The sequence below is a fragment of the Coregonus clupeaformis genome, chromosome 21, assembly GCF_020615455.1.
Source record: "Coregonus clupeaformis isolate EN_2021a chromosome 21, ASM2061545v1, whole genome shotgun sequence".
Taxonomy (NCBI): domain Eukaryota; kingdom Metazoa; phylum Chordata; class Actinopteri; order Salmoniformes; family Salmonidae; genus Coregonus; species Coregonus clupeaformis.
The window spans coordinates 57,447,427-57,468,871 of record NC_059212.1 but is presented as its reverse complement, the minus strand read 5'-3'; the positions used below and the strand labels follow the sequence as shown (position 1 = coordinate 57,468,871).

The 21,445-nt window shown below is 43.1% G+C and overlaps 2 protein-coding genes across 3 annotated transcripts; both read left to right on the top strand.

The window, feature by feature from the left end:
- The first annotated feature begins 3,848 nt into the window (after positions 1-3,848).
- On the top strand, positions 3,849-13,418 carry LOC121535725 (zinc finger protein 613-like). Of its 2 annotated transcripts, none has more exons than XM_045205999.1 (3): positions 3,849-4,057; positions 11,464-11,594; positions 12,098-13,418. In XM_045205999.1, exons 1-3 carry the CDS (start codon positions 4,048-4,050, stop codon positions 13,277-13,279), a joined length of 1,323 nt encoding a protein of 440 aa, XP_045061934.1. In that variant the 5' UTR covers positions 3,849-4,047; the 3' UTR covers positions 13,280-13,418. The 2 variants fall into 2 exon arrangements, with proteins under 2 accessions (XP_045061934.1, XP_045061935.1); XM_045206000.1 differs by lacking the exon at positions 3,849-4,057 and adding an exon at positions 5,498-5,840.
- A 4,215-nt stretch (positions 13,419-17,633) lies between these two features.
- LOC123481333 (zinc finger protein 227-like) lies at positions 17,634-19,350 on the top strand. Its single transcript, XM_045206003.1, has 2 exons — positions 17,634-17,657; positions 17,859-19,350. The coding sequence occupies exons 1-2, from the start codon at positions 17,645-17,647 to the stop codon at positions 18,899-18,901; spliced, it is 1,056 nt and encodes a 351-aa protein (XP_045061938.1). The 5' UTR covers positions 17,634-17,644; the 3' UTR covers positions 18,902-19,350.
- Positions 19,351-21,445: the final 2,095 nt, after the last annotated feature.

Here is a 21,445-nt window from a genome sequence, read left to right as displayed (position 1 = left end):
TAGGATCTTGAATACAAGACATGCATCGGTGTATTGCACAAGATTTTCCCAACTCAGGAGCTCATGCTTTCTAAGGATGTGATAGTGATGATGGCTATTGGGCTTCCTATCAAGCACTTTGAGAGCCTGTTTGTAGACAGACTGAATAGGTCTTACTGTTGTACAGCAAGCTTGGGCCCAACTAGCCAAACAGTATGTTAAGTGGGGGAGTATCATAGATTTGAAGTACAGTTTTGCTACCTCTGTAGTCAAACAATTTCGTAAAAATCGGAAATTAGCTAGGTTGAATTTGGTTATTTGAATTACCTTTTTCACATGCTTTTTAAAAGAGAGGTTGGAATCAAGTATGATGCCAAGGTACTTAAAATCAGATACCCCCTGGAGCTTCTCCCCTGACACATAGACTTCTGGCTCAGTAGCATCTGTTGCCCTCTTTGTGAAGAACATGCAAACAGTTTTTTTCACATTGAGATGCAAACACGAATCACTGAGCCACTTTGTAACCTGGACCATTACAGTAGTGAGTTCTTGTGCAGCTTGTTGTTTGCTCTTTGCATGCACATATATCACTGTATCATCTGCATACATTTGAACTTCAGACCCAGTACAGACAGAAGGCAGATCATTAATGTACAGGCTGAACAGGAGGGGCCCCAGTATTGACCCTTGGGGCACACCCACATCATAGCTAAGAGTGGGCGACAGCTCATTGCTCACTCTGACACACTGAGTTCTGCCTTCTGCCTTCTGCCCCCCTAGTGAGAAGTTATTCTACTTGTCACGTATCGTTTTGTGCAATAAAAGTACTGTACTTCATGAAATGTGATTGTATGACCATTTTGTTGAAATGAAATACAAAATTGACTGTGCTGACTGACTTGGTTATTTTTGTATCATTGCAGGGACTGATTTTCCTTTATCTCAGTGGAACCAAAACATACTTCATTCATGAATCAACATATATGGACATTTTTTATAATCAACTCTAATGGCTTCATATTGTTAGGTACTTGAATCACAGTGTTAAAGATGGACTTGACTGTGGTTAACATTTTATAATATGTCATGTTTCTGTGTGTAAAGCAAAGAGTTTCTTATATAAACCTTTATATGCTCTTCTGTACAATTTGTGTTTACAGTCTGCAGTCCATGAGGACCTGCTGATATCCGGTGTTGCTGTCAGGAGAGACTGGACCTCTGAAGCGGCTGGTCACAAACCCTGGCCCCAGATCAGGACCCTGGAACAGAAGCCTTTGATCTTCCTTCCTGAGTCGGAACCGGGACCGAACCACGACTGACAGTCTCCACCACACAGAACACAACCAGTGGACAGGTGGACTGAACAACCTCAGTCCTGGTGGTCATCAGAGAGACAGAGGCTCCAGTCAGGGATCCAGTCTGCAGCCCAGACCCTTCTCTTCACAGGCTCAGTGCAGGGATGAAGCAGGGCCTGGGGCTGATAGAGATAGACCCTCCTGTTCCTATGATACAAACATCACAGTATCCATGATGAACAGAGCAGGTCACCCTGGGCTTCAGCCTTAACATAGAGTGGTGGGAGAGACCCCTGATGGTAGTCTTTCAGGAAGTCTGTCTTCTCCTTACCTCAGGGTTACCCCACCAATACAGACAGGGTCAGGGTGGGCGTTCAACACGAGAGGTACCCAGCCTATAACAGGTCACACAATCCCAACAACACCCAAACAATGGCTAGAGGTCAAGGAGGGAGCTCAAAGACTAACCACCTGAGGGTGGTGGCTCCTGCTTCTACCTCCTCTGGTGTCATCGGGTCACAATGTGGGAGGCCGAGCATTAAGACGGACGCCGACAAGCCATACGCCTGACCCACATGTGGGAAGCGCTTCACTGAGACGAACTATGTGAAGAAGCACCAGACCATTCACATCAAGGAGAGGCCCTTCAAGTGCAAACTATGTTACAAAAGCTTCTCCTTCCAGAGTAACCTTACCAGACATAGGAGTGTCCACAATGGGAAGAAATTTTAGCAGTGTGGCTAGAGATGCATTTGTAGTTCTTTATGATAGGCACATTAGCAGTTCATTAGCATTTCATTTTTCAGGGGTTAATACAGGCAAATATATTGATAAAAGTCACCTTGTCCTAGAGAGATTTACACGGTTATCAAAATGTCATGCAAGGGTAAGCCTACACGAAACACAGGCCTTATTTTAAGTGTTTCTAAAATCCTCTATGGGAAAAATGAATGGTTGAAAAACGATTGGAACCATTTCCTTGTTTGACCGCTAGGTTTTATGGGTATTATGACTCATAATATGGTCCTCTATGGCATGGGCGTGTATTCATGGATGCGAAGGGAAGCCAGGCTTCCCAAAAAAATTAACCAATAATTCATAATTTTCCTTCAATTCGCAAGAGGCTGAATGTATCTCACAGGAGAAAGCATCTGAGCGAGCAAAACAGTGCCCTCCATCTATCTTATGCTGTCTGGTCCAAACGAGTATGACATTGTTGCCGCCTGTAGCATTGAAAGCAAGGGAAGCCAGCGAGCATCTTGCCTCCCTTGACAAAAAAAGTATAAAAGATTAACCATTCAGTGTTGAGCTAAACTGAGCGAGCTCAACTGTTAATGGTCCTGGCGCACCAAAAAAAGTTTAAAGGGAAGCTAGGTTGGATTTTGGTGTCACTCCTATCCCATTGAGAGCATACGTCATTGACAGAAAAACTTGAATTGTTGCATCTCGTTGTGTTGCTGTCCTTCGGTGGCTAGTTAGCTAAAATTGACCCTTTCCTAAACTAGCCATGGATGGTGATAGGGATTTGGACGTGTGGTTTTACTTAATTCTGGCCAATGATTATAACAGCGATTCTGATCCAACCATTAATTCATACATTGTGCCACTGGCCTGATTGGATGGAAGTTCAATATGTAGCTAGATGTAGGCCTAGAAGGTATGAAAGTATGAAAAAAATAATAAAAATGTATGCACTCACTAACTGTAAGTCGCTCTGGATAAGAGCGTCTGCTAAATGACTAAAATCTAAAATGTAAATGTAAGGCTAATGTTAACTGGCTAACGTTGCCCATGAATGGAAGTTAGGCTAGCGAGCAAGCATTTTAGCCAGGTAGCCTAGGACAACAACAAAATAAAAGCCTGTACTGTATGACAGATTGATAGAGCATTTCGTCAACATGAGAGAGGAGGATGGCATTGGCGTTTCCCTACAAATAGGGGGAGTCAACATGTTTTTCTACTTGCACCAACGCACACAGAAATTAGGACCATGGACAGCCACATCATATTTAGCTTACGTTGATTGGACTAAATTGTTTTTGGTATCTTTTAGTTGTCACTGTATTAGACTAAGCATAGGTGATTTGATGATGTTCAAATGGTGCTGGAATAGTGGAGGCAGCTCCTGCTGAGTGGAGGGGGGCTTGGCTTCCCCAGTGATTTTACCTACGCACCCCTACTGCTCCTGGGAGGCCGTGACCGAGCTCACACGCCAGTACAGTAGGTGGCGGTGTACGTATCTTTCAGTTGTGGCGATCCACCAATACAAATTTAAAGAAGAAGTAGTAGTAGTAAACGGAAGTGAAGAGTGACCAATAATACTTTCCACATTAGCGTTTTTATTGTTGTTATTCAGACATTTATTAACAACATGGAACTCAAAATATGACTAATTTAACTGCACATCATCACATACTTACCCCAGGTGGTATTTAATTCGCGTTGATGACCGGACTTGGTTGATAGATGTTATCTAGGGAACGCTAGCTATCTGCTAACAATGGCTAACTGTATGGTTTTTCACACGCAAATAGCCTCCATCATGGAGGTGCTAGCGAATGCAGCAGTGACAGAGGTCTGTAAACTCGTAGACGACGACTATGCAGTGTTTCGTTTGGAAATTTCTCAAAGCCAGAAAGAAAACAGGGCATTGCGGAGGAAGCTACAGCTACTAGAACTGAAGGTGGCACGGGAGCGCGCAGAGACGACAACGCAAGAGCGCGTCCTCGCCAGTCCTCCCAGTAATGTCAAGATCCTCGACCTACACAGAGGAATGGCAAGAGGTACATTTTGCAGGTGGCCTGTCGCCCCGTTCCCCTCTGGGCATGTGACTTTAGATGTATTAACCACATATGGTTCAAGGGAAACTTCACCACTAGACACTATTTGTGGTGTTTAACCACTCTACCTACATAATTCTGAGTAATGAGAGGTGTTTAAGACATAATTATGTACTATAGCGGTATTTTTGAATTTTCGTGCCGGGAGAGTTACACTAATGACGTCATCGGTTGATTGAGCCTGCTGTCTGATCTGAAAATGAATGGAGTCATGTTTTGTAGCAATTATTGTGGCCCAATTGTGTTTAGCTAATTGCATGACCACCAGTTGATATGGTTGCCCTTGTTCAATAGAGCCATTGCAGGGCTTGACTTTCAGGTAAATTTGCCAGTACCATGTGAAAACTACTGGCCCAAATGAGAAATTACTGTTCTGAGCCAAGATCACAGGAAAGCATGTTATGCACTCAGAATTTCAATCATGGGTGATTTAATGTTTTATTTGCAGTCTGGGCAAGTACCTTATAGCCAACTATACAATCTGATATTTACACTGATTGTTTGGAAAATGCTTCCCGCGGTTACTTTTTTTGTTGTCATGTCAGACACTCAGATTGTAAAACTGCCAATTGCACAAAAAGGAAATAAATTAAACAGCACTGGAAAGCTGGGATCCCAATCTTTTCAATAATTGTATTTTCCAGAGATTACATTTAGGAGTGTTGCGCAGTGACTGGGTTTACTAGAACGCATTTATTTCCATGCAGCAATCAGCTGTATGAGGAGTTGTGCTCTTGCCACCCAAGAGTTGATATTCTGCTGATAAATAAACAAAATAGCTAATTAACAGCTTCTAGAATTAAGCTGGTTTTTGAACAGAATAGCTTTATTACAATGTTCATTTTTTTTTTTTTACCAACAAGTGATTTGTGTAAATAATTTTCATGTCTTGACAAGCAAGCAGCTACATTTATTTGCTAATAATGTAGGATTGTAGGATGTCTGATATGGAAAAAAAACTGAAAAGCAGGTGGAGGACTTTTTATTCTGTAATTGTGAAATGCGTGTGCCGATGTTCAACTTTGCCTCCGCTGAGACGGGTCTGGCGCGAGTACCAGGCCGTACTGAGGCGGGGCTCACTCTAGACAGAGAGGGAAAGCTTTGACATTCTTGCCTCAGCTTGGAAACCAAATGCTGGTTGATAACAAGTGTGAAGCGTCAGACGTCGGGATTATTGTGACGGTTAAATACAAATATAAATAATTTTCTGATTTGTTGTTTGATAATGTAGTGACCCAAGCGAGCCATATGAAAGCATGATTAACTGGCCCGGTGAGATCAGCAGATGTTGCCGGGCCAGCGGGCAGCCCTGAATGTCTAGCCCTGCATTGGACTTGTCTCAACGATGTTCCTATCTGCTAGGACATTGCTGGATATCTAGGTTGACTCATTTTCCCTGGCTTTTTCCCTACTTCCTTGTCCAATTGTGTTCCCACCCTCAAAGGCGGGCTCTTCAGAACCTCCTAGATCAGGCGTGGGCAACTCCAGTCCTCGGGGGCTGGCGTGGTCACTTTTTTCCCCCATCCCTAGCGAACACAGCTGATTTAAACTAATTGCATTTTAAACTGATGATCATGATTAGTTGATTATTGGAGTCAGGTGTGTTAACTAGGGCTGGAGCAAAAGTGTGACACCGATCAGGCCCCCGAGGACTGGAGTTACCCATCGCTGTCCTAGATCAACTGGTGGCGGCAGCCTAGACCAACTGAATCAGAAGGGCAAACGAGTAAGTTGTTTTGCTGTCAGTAGCTAGCTAGCAATATAAGCTCTCTTTTTTTTCCACGAGGCAGTGTTATTCAGTACAGTAAATTTCGTGATCATTTCGGCCATAACGGGGCTAGCTAGTACCACTACAAGTCAAGATATCCAAGTTCTTTCATCACATTCCCAGTGGGTCAGAAGTTTACATACACTCAATTAGTATTTGGTAGCATTGCCTTTAAATTGCTTAACTTGGGTCAAACGGTTTGGGTAGCCTTCCACAAGCTTCCCACAATAAGTTGGGTGAATTTTGGCCCATTCCTCCTGACAGAGATGGTGTAACTGAGTCAGGTTTGTAGGCCTCCTTGCTCGCACACGCTTTTTCAGTTCCGCCCACATATTTTCTATAGGATTGAGGTCAGGGCTTTGTGATGGCCACTCCAATACCTTGACTATGTTGTCCTTAAGCCATTTTTCCACAACTTTGGAAGTATGCTTGGGGTCATTGTCCATTTGGAAGACCCATTTGCAACCAAGCTTTAACTTCCTGACTAATGTCTTGAGATGTTGCTTCAATATATCCAAATAATTTTCCTTCCTCATGATGCCATCTATTTTGTGAAGTGCACCAGTCCCTCCTGCAGCAAAGCACCCCCACAGCATGATGCTGCCACCCCGTGCTTCACGGTTGGGATGGTCTTAGACCAACTGTACTCCTGAGTGGCGCAGTGGTCTAAGGCACTGCATCGCAGTGCTAACTGTGCCACTAGAGATCCTGGTTCGAATCCAGGCTCTGTCGCAGCCGGCCGCGACCGGGAGACTCATGGGCGGCGCACAATTGGCCCAGCGTCATCCAGGGTAGGGGAGGGAATGGCCGGCAGGGATGTAGCTCAGTTGATAGAGCATGGCGTTTGCAACGCCAGGGTTGTGGGTTCGATTCCCACGGGGGGCCAGTATAAAAAAATAAATAAGTATGTATTCACTAACTGTAAGTCGCTCTGGATAAGAGCGTCTGCTAAATGACTAAAATGTAAATGTAAATGTCTTCTTCGGCTTGCAAGCTGCCCCCCTTTCCTCCAAACATAACGATGGTCATTATGGCCAAACAGTTCTATTTTTGTTTCATCAGACCAGAGGACATTTCTCCAAAAAGTAAGATCTTTATCCCCATGTGCAGTTGCAAACCGTAGTCTGGCTTTTTTATGGCGGTTTTAGAGCAGTGGCTTCTTCCTTGCTGAGCGGCCTTTCAGGTTATGTCGATATAGGACTCGTTTTACTGTGGATATAGATACTTTTGTACCTGTTTCCTCCAGCATCTTCACAAGGTCCTTTGCTGTTGTTCTGGGATTGATTTGCACTTTTCGCACCAAAGTACGTTCATCTCTAGGAGACAGAACGCGTCTCCTTCCTGAGCGGTATGACGGCTGCGTGGTCCCATGGTGTTTATACAGTGGCTTGCGAAAGTATTCACCCACATTGGCATTTTTCCTATTTTGTTGCCTTACAACCTGGAATTAAAATAGATTTTTTGGGGCGTGTATCATTTGATTTAGACAACATGCCTACCACTTTGAAGATGTAAAATATTTTTTATTGTGAAACAAACAAGAAATAAGACAAAAAAACTGAACTTGAGCGTGCATTACTATTCACCCCCCCAAAGTCAATACTTTGTAGAGCCACCTTTTGCAACAATTACAGCTGCAAGTCTCTTGGGGTATGTCTCTATAAGCTTGGCACATCTAGCCACTGGGATTTTTGCCCATTCTTCAAGGCAAAACTGCTCCAGCTCCTTCAAGTTGGATGGGTTCCGCTGGTGTACAGCAATCTTTAAGTCATACCACAGATTCTGAATTGGCTTGAGGTCTGGGCATTGACTAGGCCATTCCAAGACATTTAAATGTTTCCCCTTAAACCACTTGAGTGTTGCTTTAGCAGTATGCTTAGGGTCATTGTCCTGCTGGAAGGTGAACCTCCGTCCCAGTCTCAAATCTCTGGAAGACTGAAACAGGTTTCCCTCAAGAATTTCCCTATATTAAGCGCCATCCATCATTCCTTCAATTCTGACCAGTTTCCCAGTCCCTGCCAATGAAAAACATCCCCACAGCATGATGCTGCCACCACCATGCTTCACTGTGGGGATGGTGTTCTCGGAGTGATGAGAGGTGTTGGGTTTGCCCCAGACATAGCGTTTTCCTTGATGGCTAAAAAGTTCAATTTTAGTCTCATCTGACCAGAGTATCTTCTTCCATATGTTTGGGGAGTCTCCCACATGCCTTTTGGCGAACACCAAATGTGTTTGCTTATTTTTTTCTTTAAGCAATGGCTTTTTTCTGGCCACTCTTCCCTAAAGCCCAGCTCTGTGGAGTGTATGGCTTAAGGTGGTCCTATGGACAGATACTCCAATCTCCGCTGTGGAGCTTTTCAGCTCCTTCAGGGTTATCTTTGGTCTCTTTGTTGCCTCTGATTTAATGCCCTCCTTGCCTGGTCCGTGAGTTTTGGTGGGCGGCCCTCTCTTGGCAGGTTGGTTGTGGTGCCTTATTCTTTCAATTTTTTTAACAATGGATTTAATGGTACTCCGTGGGATGGTCAAAGTTTCAGATATTTTTTTATAACCCAACCCTGATCTGTACTTCTCCACAACTTTGTCCCTGACCTGTTTGGAGAGCTCCTTGGTCTTCATGGTGCCGCTTGCTTGGTGGTGCCCCTTGCTTAGTGGTGTTGCAGACTCTGGGGCCTTTCAGAACAGGTGTATATATATACTGAGATCATGTGACGGATCATGTGACGCTTAGATTGCACACAGGTGGACTTTATTTAACTAATTATGTGACTTCTGAAGGTAATTGGTTGCACCAGATCTTATTTAGGGTCTTCATAGCAAAGGGGGTGAATACATATGCACGCACCAGTTTTCCGTTATATATTTCTTATAATATTTTTAAACAAGTTATTTTCATTTCACTTCACAAATTTGGACTATTTTGTGAATGTCCATTACATGAAATCCAAATAAAAATCCATTTAAATTACAGGTTGTAATGCAACAAAATAGGAAAAATGCCAAGGGGGATGAATACTTTTGCAAGGCACTGTACTTGCGTACTATTGTTTGTACAGATGAACGAGGTACCTTCATGCGTTTGGAAATTGCTCCCAAGGATGAATCAGACTTGTGGAGGTCTACAATTTATTTTCTGAGGTCTTGGCTGAATTGTTTAGATTTTCCCATGATGTCAAGCAAAGAGGCACTGAGTTTGAAGGTAGGCCTTGAAATACATCCACATGTACACCTCCAATTGACTCAAATTATGTCAATTAGCCTATCAGAAGCTTCTAAAGTCATGACATTTTTTAAAGGCACAGTCAATTTAGTGTATGTTAACTTCTGACCCACTGGAATTGTGATACAGGGAATTATAAGTGAAATAATCTGTCTGTAAACAATTGTTGGAGAAATTACTTGTCATGTCTAACCAACTTGCCAAAACTATAGTTTGTTAACAAGAAATTTGTGGAGTGGTTGAAAAATGAGTTTTAATGACTCCAACCTAAGTGTATGTAAACTTCCGACTTCAACTGTATGTCCTACATTGCCATAACTGTTCCTGCATACTGCTGTGTAAACTCACCTCGGTCTCCAGGGCAAATAAATGCTGTCTTGAATACAAGCTATGTCTACTTATTAATATCACAATGAATTGATCCAGAAGTTGAAGTCAACACTTTATTGGTTTCTGATGTAGCCGGAATCATTTAGTCACTTGTCTGTACACTTGTAAAAAGGATTATATAAAACAAGTATATAATGGAGTTTGATAAAAATGTGTACAAGAGCTAGCAATATATGTACCACAATGGAGTTGTGAGCATACTAGGCATTTTATATTATACTACAGAATCAGTCGAACTGAATATGGATGTTGTGTTGGGTAACGGCAGCTGGTTTAGCAGGCTTTGACGATGTTGGCAGGGACGTTGGGTTTGGGAATCTACGACTCTGGCTCCTTGTAGACAACCGTCTGGTGCTTTCTGCACTCCACAGCCAGGTGGACAAGCCTATCCCAGAAGGTTTCTGGGCTCGTACACGTTCTTCAGCACCCACTGCTTTGACCTCTTGCAGAAGATTTGTTTGTACTGAAAGTCTCCTGGAAAGACATGAAGCCTGATCATGAAGATGTGTAAAACATGAAGCCTGATCATGAAGATGTGTAAAACATGAAGCCTGATCATGAAGATGTGTAAAACATGAAGCCTGATCATGAAGATGTGTAAAACATGAAGCCTGATCATGAAGATGTGTAAAACATGAAGCCTGATCATGAGGATGTAACTGGGGCTGTGACCGTATTACCGGCAGTCATGAGTCTTGATCGTAGTAAAATTCTACATGACAGTTGAGTCAAGGTAATCTCCTCTAAGGTGATGATGAATTCAAAACCTCATATGCATATTAGAGCTTATGAATACGCATAGACCTATATGCCATCTGAACGAAATAAGTTTATCTTGGTCTCATCAGACCACAGGACATGGTTCCAGTAATCCATGTCCTTAGTCTGCTTGTCTTCAGCAAACTGTTTGCGGGCTTTCTTGTGCATCATCTTTAGAAGTGGCTTCCTTCTGGGACGACAGCCATGCAGACCAATTTGATGCAGTGTGCGGCGTATGGTCTGAGCACTGACAGGCTGACCCCCCACCCCTTCAACCTCTGCAGCAATGCTGGCAGCACTCATACGTCTATTTCCCAAAGACAACTTCTGGATATGATGCTGAGCACGTGCACTCAACTTCTTTGGTCGACCATGGCGAGGCCTGTTCTGAGTGGAACCTGTCCTGTTAAACCGCTGTATGGTCTTGGCCACCGTGCTGCAGCTCAGTTTCAGGGTCTTGGCAATCTTCTTATAGCCCAGGCCATCTTTATGTAGAGCAACAATTCTTTTTTTCAGATCCTCAGCGAGTTCTTTACCATGAGGTGCTATGTTGAACTTCCTGTGACCAGTATGAGGGAGTGTGAGAGCGATGACACCAAATTTAACACACCTGCTCCCCATTCACACCTGAGACCTTGTAACACTAACGAGTCACATGACACCGGGGAGGGAAAATGGCTAATTGGGCCCAATTTTGACATTTTCACTTAAGGGTGTACTCACTTTTGTTGCCAGTGGTTTAGACATTAATTGCTTTGTGTTGAGTTATTTTGAACGGACAGCAAATTCAGTGTTGTCACATGAAAATATATACTCAAATATTGACAAAAATGTGAGGGGTGTACTCACTTTTTGTGAGATACTGTATACAGGGAAATAGAGCAGCGGTGAAATTTCCCTTTAACCAGAATTGGGTCTTGGTCAGTTTTTGGGAAGTATGCAATAATTCCCCTAATTACTTAGCCATCTTGCACAAAGACGCTATCATATTCTAAACATATTCTTGATTTACTGCATTAACTATTATTTACTAATTGTAAACAATATGATGCATGGAATATAATACATTAATCTATAAATAGTATATCAAGAAGTTATGATAAGTGTTACCTTACATCCTTGCCAATTCTAGACAGTGTCAATAGTGTACAATATAGCATTGAGCATTGACAGTACCGAACCTAACCACCTCTTTTACCCCAATCACTCTCTCAGGTGAAGGACATCTCACTGGAGGCCAAAGGAGCTTTCTGATGCCAGCGGACCACAATACATGGAGAGAAGACCAGCCCATAGCTGTTGATGAGCGGAGTGGAACCTCAAACCAGCATGTTATCGTGATAGAGGTTAGTGTAATAGTGTTACAACAAATATTACATTTACATTTACGTCATTTAGCAGACGCTCTTATCCAGAGCGACTTACAAATTGGTGCATTCACCTTATAGCCAGTGGGATAACCACTTTACAATGTGTTTTTTTGTTTGTTTTTTTTGGGGGGGTGGGGTAAGGGAGGGGTAGAAGGATTACTTTATCCTATCCCAGGTATTCCTTAAAGAGGTGGGGTTTCAAATGTCTCCGGAAGGTGGTGAGTGACTCCGCTGTCCTGGCGTCGTGAGGGAGCTTGTTCCACCATTGGGGTGCCAGAGCAGCGAACAGTTTTGACTGGAGTTACTTTGTAAATCAAATGTGGCCCGTTTATTTCAGAAAGGCTCCCCTCAGCTATTCACTTGCTTACACGTACATCCTCATTTATCTGCCATAGAGGAGATTGTGAGACTTCCCTACAACATTGTTATACAATTCAACACATATGTACTGGTAATATCCTCCTCTCTTCTTGTGTCAGTCTGCAGAGGCTGCAGGTCCTGGTGTCAAGCAGGAGAGGTCTGAAGGAGAGGAGGACCCACGGCACAGCAGAGACACCCAGACTGGAGCGCCCCCTGTAGCCATGGAGGACCCCACCACAGCCCCAGTGCCGCCCAGGAACCGACGCAGCATCACGGAGGTCAGTGGAACGCAGAACGCCGTCCTCAAGTCAGAGACAGACACAGAGACTTTAACTGTAACACAAAGGCTTTTACACACAGGATCTGACCACAGGTCAGACCAAGAGAGACTGGGGCTGAGGAGACTGGGCTGTCCTGCTCCCGGCTCAGAGTATTTACTTTATGGAAACCCGAGCCCGAGGACGGTTCATTCCCATCAGGATGCATTAGAGACTGGCAATGATCCGTCCTGTTCTTCTGCTACAGAGATGGACCCTGACAACATGCCCTTGGGGTTAGAGACACAGACTGATCTGTCTAGAGGGGACTGGAACCAGTACAGTAGTAGTGTATACTCTGAAGGGTGCCTAGATAAGAAAGGGGAGGGTCTGGTCGAAGATGAAGTGACTGTGAAAGTGGAGGGTGACATTCCTCCCACATGGAATGCAGATAGTCACCTAGGATACGGACTCTCACAAGGCAGAGATTTCTTAGATTACAGGGAAAGCTTAGAGACAAATCCAAATGTCACGACCCACTCCCCTTTACACACACTCAGGGATCGCGACCCAGTGTCCACGTCGATGGCACCTTCCGATTCACACGGCCGCGTCCTTTTCAATCATCAGGTATTGAACTCAAACGACAGGGCTAGAGCCCAGGCTCAGGGAGGGGGAGTCACATCAGGCAATAGTAAAGAGAAACGGTTCCTCTGCATGTTCTGTAACAAAGGCTTCAGCTGCCCACAGAAGGTGGAGATCCACCAGAGGGTCCACACAGGGGAGAAACCCTTCAGCTGTACCCAGTGTCACATGCGCTTCGCCCAGGGTGGTGACCTGAAGAGGCACCAGAGGGTCCACACAGGGGAGAAACCCTACAGCTGCCCCCAGTGTGAGAAGAGGTTCTCCCGCCAGCACCATCTGAAGATGCACCTGAAGGTCCACACGGGAGAGAGGCCGTTCGCCTGTGCGCACTGCGGGAAGAGGTTCTCAGAGAAGAGCTACCTCAGGATACACCAGCAGAAAAACCATTCCACTCTATAACATAGACAGTAACCATTCCACTCAATAGTGTCTGATGTTTAGATCAAACACTACTTTAACCCCTTACACTTGTGGGAATTGGCCTATATGGATAGGGCTAAATTGAAATGTTTCTTACAGAAGAAATAGGGATTGCATAACCATGGTAGCAAACAAAAGGGAACAGTTTGGAGATTCTGGGAAAATTATTAGACTAAAGGTGAGGACACAACAGTTCACCTGACACAAGACTGAATCCAAACATTACACTGTTAATGTTATGCACATTTTACATTTACTGTATTTGCCTCATTTGTTGAAAACGAAACCAGAAAATACTCTGAATACATTCATTAACAAAATAATATTCCTGGAAAATGTGGGGTAGGTGCAACATAAGACCAAAACATGACAAGGGTTTGAGTGAGAGGTCTAACTGGTGTCTCCAAAGTGGCAACACACATCTCCAAAGTGTGCACAGTGCCTAAGTCATTTCAATGCACTTTTATGACTTAAAGATGAGTCTTCAACTATAAGGTACGTTTTTTAGCTCTCCTAGCTGTGCCATTGAGGAACTAGAGCAAGCACACTTGTAGTTGGTTTGTTTGGAACACAGCCTTGCATCCCTGCTATCACACAATTACTGTTGTTTAAGCAATCCAAAAACGGTCCATTATAAATCACAATCTGGGTCAGGTGTTATAAATTATAAAATATGTTCTTACAGTATTAGGCTTTCACAAGGCAATTCAGAGAAGCAGATCGTAATTTTGGTACGCATAGAATGGAGTCATAAGTAAATTCAAATGGGTGGTCCGCTGCAAATTTTCTTCACAATAAAACAAACAGGCTCATTCTGTTCAGGACAACCCATGGTATAACGCCATGTCATCTTGTATCTAGGGCTGTTGCAGTGACCGTGTTACCCCCACACCAGCAGACATGAGTCATGACACAGTAAAATTCCGCTTGTCATGGTAATCTCCTTTTACTCTGGACATGCTTTGGTAGTACCCAACTTGCTAACGACCATCAGGTCCCAATGGCCTGGTACTCAGAGCTCTATTGTCCCTCTAACCACTCTGACATCAATGAAAAATTTGCATTGCATTTAATGTAGTACTTTTAAAACTCACATCACTGTGATAATCAAAGTTGAAGAAAGAAGTTCAACAGCAGGTTGAAACAGTGTGAAACATGGTTGTTGTGGATGTTGTTTCAAATCCTAACAACGAAATGGACAGCACTTTCTAAAGTGATGAATATTTTATGCATATGCATAGGCTTATGAGCCTAAACCCGAAGAAAAAAACTGAATAAAAATTATAATTGTGCCTTTATACAATACATAGCTTGGCAGAAAAACACATGGCAGAAAAACAGAATAAAACTGATTGAAGATGTCTTTGGTACATAATTGGTCTAGCCTATACTCCAAAATTAAACTAATTCGAGGAATCGCCTTTGAGTGTGGACTGTATTATGCATGGCCTGGTTACCTTATGCTATGCTCCAAAATGTCTATCCATGAGTCTGGGAGAGAATGTATCGCCCTAGGCGATGCTGTTGGTTCATTGATTGTGCAGTGCGGCTTACAAGTTCGGCTACAATTAGTGAATTTGTTTTTGATTTTGAATAGCCTAGTAATAGGGCATTTTTTATATTTTCATAATTAAATTGGGTGACACATTACCTTTAGCTATACAGAATATCTCACCGCCATGCGTTTCCTTCTCCTCCTCTCTCTTCTTTACTCCTTTCTCGAGCACACAGACAGACTGTCAACAGTGAAATATGTTTTATTGCGAAAACATGTTACTATCGATGTTCCCGAACAGATTTCAATTGGTTTCCCAAATGAAGCACTGGATAGCTGCAGGAACAGGGTTGGAGAGCCCATGGCATACAGAGTTTCGGCGTATTATCACCTGTCACGCAGCGAGAGCATGCTCCTCAAACAGTGGTTGATGTGTGGATTGAAATAAGTGTTCTCATATAAGCACATGCTCCGCTGTGAAAACCGAAGTAGCCTACCAAACGGACGCGTGGGAAAGCGCGCGGCCTCCATTCGCTATTGGAGTGCATACAGATGAGATGTATTTTTCCCCCTGTGTATGCCCATTTGATAATTGGGCCGTTCTAAATCGACGATTTTCATATTAGTAAAGACGAGATTAATTTGAGAGTAGTCTGATGGGTGAAAATATGATCACTTGATGAGAGAACAGCTGTGCAGCCTGCTACTTTCTCAAATCATCAATAGCCTATAGTCACACCATGCAGCCCATATATGTTTTGCTTTCTAAGACATTAAGGTTGGTATCATTCACAACTAAAGTTGCCAAATAACTCAAAATCTAGCATATAGGACCTGTTTCAAATGATAACTTTTACGCTCAACATAGCCACTTCATATGCACAATCACTCAGTAATGGGAAAAATATCCTTTCTATTTTATTCAGCTAAATTCAATTATATTCTTCTTACTAAAAAATGTAATAACGGCACAGGACTCAAGCATATCTTGTCAGCTAAATGAACAAGCCTAGAGCCTAGGGCATGGAGAATAGTCATATTCTGTTCAACATTTGTTTTTGCATGGCAATTTTTTTTTGCTTGACGATAACCGGCTGACAATTTCATGACCACAGCCCTCATATTTTTCAGCATTTCCCTCAATTTACATTCCCCTCACTCAGACAATAAAAACATTTGCAAAAGTAGCCCAATTTGCAGGAGGGAGAGAGGCATCTTCTTGTAGTGTGGTGCTCAAGTTCAGAACGTCTGTCAGTCAAAACCCATCCAGCGCAGAGACCCTGAACTCTGACGTTATGAATAGCATGTTACTGTACAGCCACTTCGTTCCAATTTAAGTGCTTATCAGTGTCAATCTGCCATTTTCAACCCGGGTACAAGTGTAAAGGGTCAAAGACAAAGATTCATTTTCATTGTCAACAGAAAAGATCCACAGATGCATTTGGAATAAGGAGAGTAACAGATTTCATTGTTGAATATTCCTAAGTATAATATTGCATCCAGACATTGTGATATACACTGAGTATACCAAACATTAGGAACACCTTCCTAATATTGAGTTGTGCCCCCCCTCTTAATGTTTTGTACATTGAGTGTATAAGGCATTTATAAGCCTAAAAAGCATTTTACACATAGTGTTTGTACTGTGTAGGATATATGATGTTCACAAATGCCTGTTTCATTACTTCCATTCAACTACTTAATTTTTTTTCCCCAAGACACTTTTAATGAGAAAATAAATGTAGTTTATGAAGTTCATGCAGAATTATGGATATGTGTCGTTTTCATATGGTGTATTTAAAACAGATGTTTAATAAACACAAAATGGGACTTTTCATTCTAAGACTTTCATTGAGACTGTCTTTAGTATACATCACATCTGATCTCACCCTATTCTGCATACACCAGACAGTGCTTTATAACCAATATACTCTTACTAAATATACCTACACATACCCACACACTAACAAACACCTACTGTACACGTCATAGTTTAGTCAGGTTTGTCTGATGATGACTTATCATAGCCAACTTATGTTTTACCAACAACATATTTCTGTCCACCATGATAATAATACCATTTAAAATCAAAGGACCAGATGAAACAGGACATATAAAAAGAGGAGTAAGGGGTTGGGTAGAGGATAGGAACCTGGTTTAGGGTAAGGGTTTAGGTTGGGAGGACACAGGGGAACTAAGAAGGCACAGAAGGGGAGGAGGGGGGTGACAGTCAATCATGGACGCTAGGCTATATGATAGGTTTAACAACAATGAAGTCATTCTGTAACTACAGTATAGGACTCATGTAGTGGGGATGGGTAAACACTCCATGTTGAAAGTGTGTTTATTATCTGTGTGTGTACGTACCTGAGGGAGTGTATGTCTGTGTAATCTGTATCACCTGTCTCTTCCAGGAGGAGGAGGGTCCAGAGGTGCTGCTGGTGAAGGAGGAGGGGTGTGAGGAGGGTCTGGGGAACCCTGAGGGGACCATGGTCATGGAGGACAACCAGACTACACCTCCTCCTGAACCCACAGAGGAACCAGCTGAGCAGCACAGGACCACACACAGTCTCACTGAGGTGAGCCTTTGAATTATCAAACCATTAAAGAGTGACAAGTAATCAAATCAACTAACATGTTTGCATAGTGCTCATAGCAATCCCTCATTGCCCAATAAGAATATGCTCCATAGCTGGGTGCTCATATCAGATTTCCTGATCCAACATCCTCTCACTCTGTATCTCTTACAGTCAGTAGACATGGAGGATGGGAAGCCTGATCTGCTGCTGGTCAAAGAGGAGACAATAGAAGATGGACCAGAGAGCATTGACCTGCTGAGTGGACTAAAGATGGGGAAGCAAGGTAAGGGAGAAATACATATAGCCTATATACAGTAATAGATCTGGAATGGGAATAGTGATGCGCCTGGCTATTATTTTCATTAAATACAAAAAAACGAATTATAATATATTTACTTCACCAGTTAATTGACTCAAAAAACCTAAATGTGTAGAGTTTTCTCTGCCATGTTTGTGAAGTCTATTTTGTAACCTCTTCCTGCAGGTGGTTGGCTGGAGGCTAAGAGAGGAGACTGGGCGGCCATCTTGGATTCCCAGACCGGTGCAGCAAAGGGCTCAGGGAATGACATCACCGAGCAGGCCAGGACCAGAGGCGACATGGTGGAGGTCAGTGGATGGAACAGCATCCTCAACTCTGGGCTGGGGAACAACACTGTTAACCACAGACAGAAACAGACAGTCGAACACAAAACGACAACCGAACTTAGCCTCCATGACAACAGACTGGCTGAGACCAGAGCGAGGTGTCTGTTTGGTCTGCAGGGACAGGGAGGTGTCCATATGCAGCTGGAGAGAACAGACACAGACTTGGCTAGCGATGCTCCGTCCTGCTCCTATAGTTGTGATTCAGAGAGACTGATGGCGCCTCAGGTTAACCCCCTAACAGGTGCTGCCTTCAGCCTGTCTTCTATAGGATCTATCAACTGGAACATGGACCCTGCGACAACACAGACACTCCCTGGCCTTCATCCTCCTCACACTCTCCTTATGTTAAACCAGACCTCAGACAATGCCAGTGCCTCAACACTAAATGGCTACACAAGGTCACTGACAAATGACAGTAGTAGAGACGGAATCAGTAAAGGTGGCAGCGCCAAAGAGAAGTGCTTCCCGTGTTCGTTTTGTGGGAAAGCCTTCAGTTTCCCCAAACAGGTGGAGATCCACCAGAGGATTCACACGGGGGAGAAACCGTTCAGCTGCCACCTATGCCGGGTCAGTTTCTCCCACTCGTCCAGCCTGAAGAGGCACCAGAGGGTCCACACAGGGGTTAAACCCTTCAGCTGTACCCAGTGTCACATGCGCTTCGCCCAGGCTGGTGACCTGAAAAGGCACCAGAGGGTCCACACAGGGGAGAAACCCTACAGCTGTACCCAGTGTGAGAAGAGGTTCTCCCACCAACACAAGCTGAAGATGCACCTGAAGGTCCACACGGGAGAGAGACCGTTCGCCTGTACACACTGCGGGAAGAGCTTCTCAGAGAGGAGCTACCTCAGGATACACCAGCAGAAAAACCATTCCATTCTATAACATATAAAGTAACCATTCCACTCGATAGCTTCTGACTTTTAGATGAAACCCTGCATTAAAGACAAAGATTAATTTTCATTGTTGTCAGCAGAAAAGATCCACAGATGCATTTGCAGTAACGACAGTAACAGATTTCAGTGTTGAATATTCTTGGGTAGAATATTGCATCCAGACATTGTGTGATATATAAGGCATATATAAGCCTAAAAAGTCTGTTACATATTGTATTTGTACTGTGTAGGCTATATGATGTTCACAATGCCTGTTTCATTACTTCCATTAAACTTTTTCCCCAAGATACTTTTTTTCCTTCTCCAAGATACTTTTTAATGAGAAAAGAAATGCAGTTTGTCATGTTCATGCAGATTTGTAGTTTAGATATGTGTATGTGTGGTTTTCATATGGTGTATTTAAAACTAGTTTATGTTTAATAAACACAAAATGGGACTTTTCATTCTAAGACTTTCATTGATACTCTCTTTAGTATACATCACATCTGATCTCACCCTATTCTGCATACACACAACAGCGCTTTATAACCAGTATACACTTACTAAATATAGCTACACATACCCACACACTAACAAACACCTACTGTACATGTCAAAATAGTTTAGTCGAGTTTGTCTGATGACTTGATGTATCATAGTTGACATATTTTTACCCACAACATCATATTTATGGGTTTAACAACAATGAAGTCATTCTGTAACTACAGTATAGGACTCCAACATAGTGGGGATGGGTAAACACTCCATGTTGAACATGTGATTATCTGTGTGTCTGTGTGTCCGTACCCAAGGGAGTCTACAATGAACAGCCTCAATTCGTTGGGGCATAGACTACAAGGTGTTGAATGTGTTGCACAGGGATGCTGGCCCATGTTGACTCCAATGCTTCCCACAGTTGTGTCAAGTTGGCTGGATGTCCTTTGGGTGGTGGACCATTCTTGATACACACGGGAAACTGTTGAGCGTGAAAAACCCAGCAGCGTTGCCGTTCTTGACACAAACCGGTACGCCTGGCACCTACTACCATACCCCGTTCAAAGGCACTTAAATATTTTGTCTTGCCCATTCACCCTCTGAATGGCACACATACACAATCCATGTCTCAATTGTCTTGAGGCTTAAAAATCCTTCTTTAACCTGTCTCCTCCCCTTCATCTACACTGATTGAAGTGGATTTAACAAGTGACATCAATAAGGGATCATAACTTTTACCTGGATTCACCTGGTCAGTCTGTCATAGAAAGAGCAGGTGTTCTTAATATTTTCTAAACTCGGTGTATGTCTGTGTGTAATCACCTGTCTCTTCCAGGAAGAGGAGGGTCCAGAGGTGCTGCTGGTGAAGGAGGAGAGTCTGGCGAACCCTGAGGAGACAATGGTCATGGAGAACAACCAGACTACACCTCCTGAACCCACAGAGGAACCAGCTGAGCAGCACAGGACCACACACAGTCTCACTGAGTTGAGCCCACTGTGAACTACTGTCTGAATGGTATTAGGTCAGGGCCCGTATCCACAAAGCCTCTCAGAGTAGGAGTGCTGATCTAGGATCACTTTTGCCTTTTAGATCATAATGAATAAGATTATATGGAAAGATCCTAGATCAGCACTCCTACTCTGAGACTCTTTGTGGATACGGGCCCAGGTTTTGATTCATTTTGTGTCAAGTGTGGGACCATGCCTATGAATTATCAAACCATTAAAGGCATAGTTTGGGATTCCACCCACTGTGGAGCCAGGCCCAGCCAATCAGAATGGAGTTTTCCCCCACAAAAGGGCTTTATTACAGACAGAATCACTCCTTGTAGTTTTGTTCAGTGTAGCTTAACACAAAGACTGGACGTCTTCGGGTACAGCTAGCATGATGGTTGGTGTGATGGTGTCTGTAAAAATGCTTCACTGATGAAAAGTGACATCTTTGTCCTGTTGTTTGATGCTGGTGTTTTATAATGAGGAAATTATAGTGCCTTAATTCATGTTTACTTGACAAGAAGTGGGGAAGCTGTGTGTAATGTAATGTTGAACCTTTTCTAAAGTATTCAAACATGTATTTTATCAAAGCGATGGTACCAGATTTACAGAAAATGTAAAGTGTTACCATAGTTAGAAAAGTTATTCTACTTGTCATGTATCATTTTGTGCAATAAAAGTACTGTATTTCACGTTATGTGAACCCTACTTTTCTGTACTGTACTGTTCTCTACTGTGCTCTACTGCACTGTAGTGTCCAAACTTGTGAAACATAGACGTCTATGATTGGTTCAGATTTGGTCCGGCCAGGGTGGACTGACCAAATTTCAACTCCTTTTCAATGTCCATGGACTAGGGCTGGCACAATTACAGATGAAGGCCATCGTGAAAATAAAATAACCGCCATAAAATAACCGTTGCTTTTTTTGGTTTGGAATTAACAGCTGACTGAAGACGGAATTAGGAATTTTCTAATCGGACTTCTCTGTGTCCGTGTATGGAAATTGTCTTTCTGGGCCGGGTGTCAGTTAAACTGCAGTACCAGAGCAATTCATATCTTGCAGTA

What these genes read in the sequence shown, in the direction of transcription:
- LOC121535725 (XM_045205999.1), top strand. An exon ending in AGCATGTTATCGTGATAGAG is followed by an intron (nt 11,595 to 12,097) that starts GTTAGTGTAATA and finishes TTCTTGTGTCAG; the next exon opens with TCTGCAGAGGCTGCAGGTCC.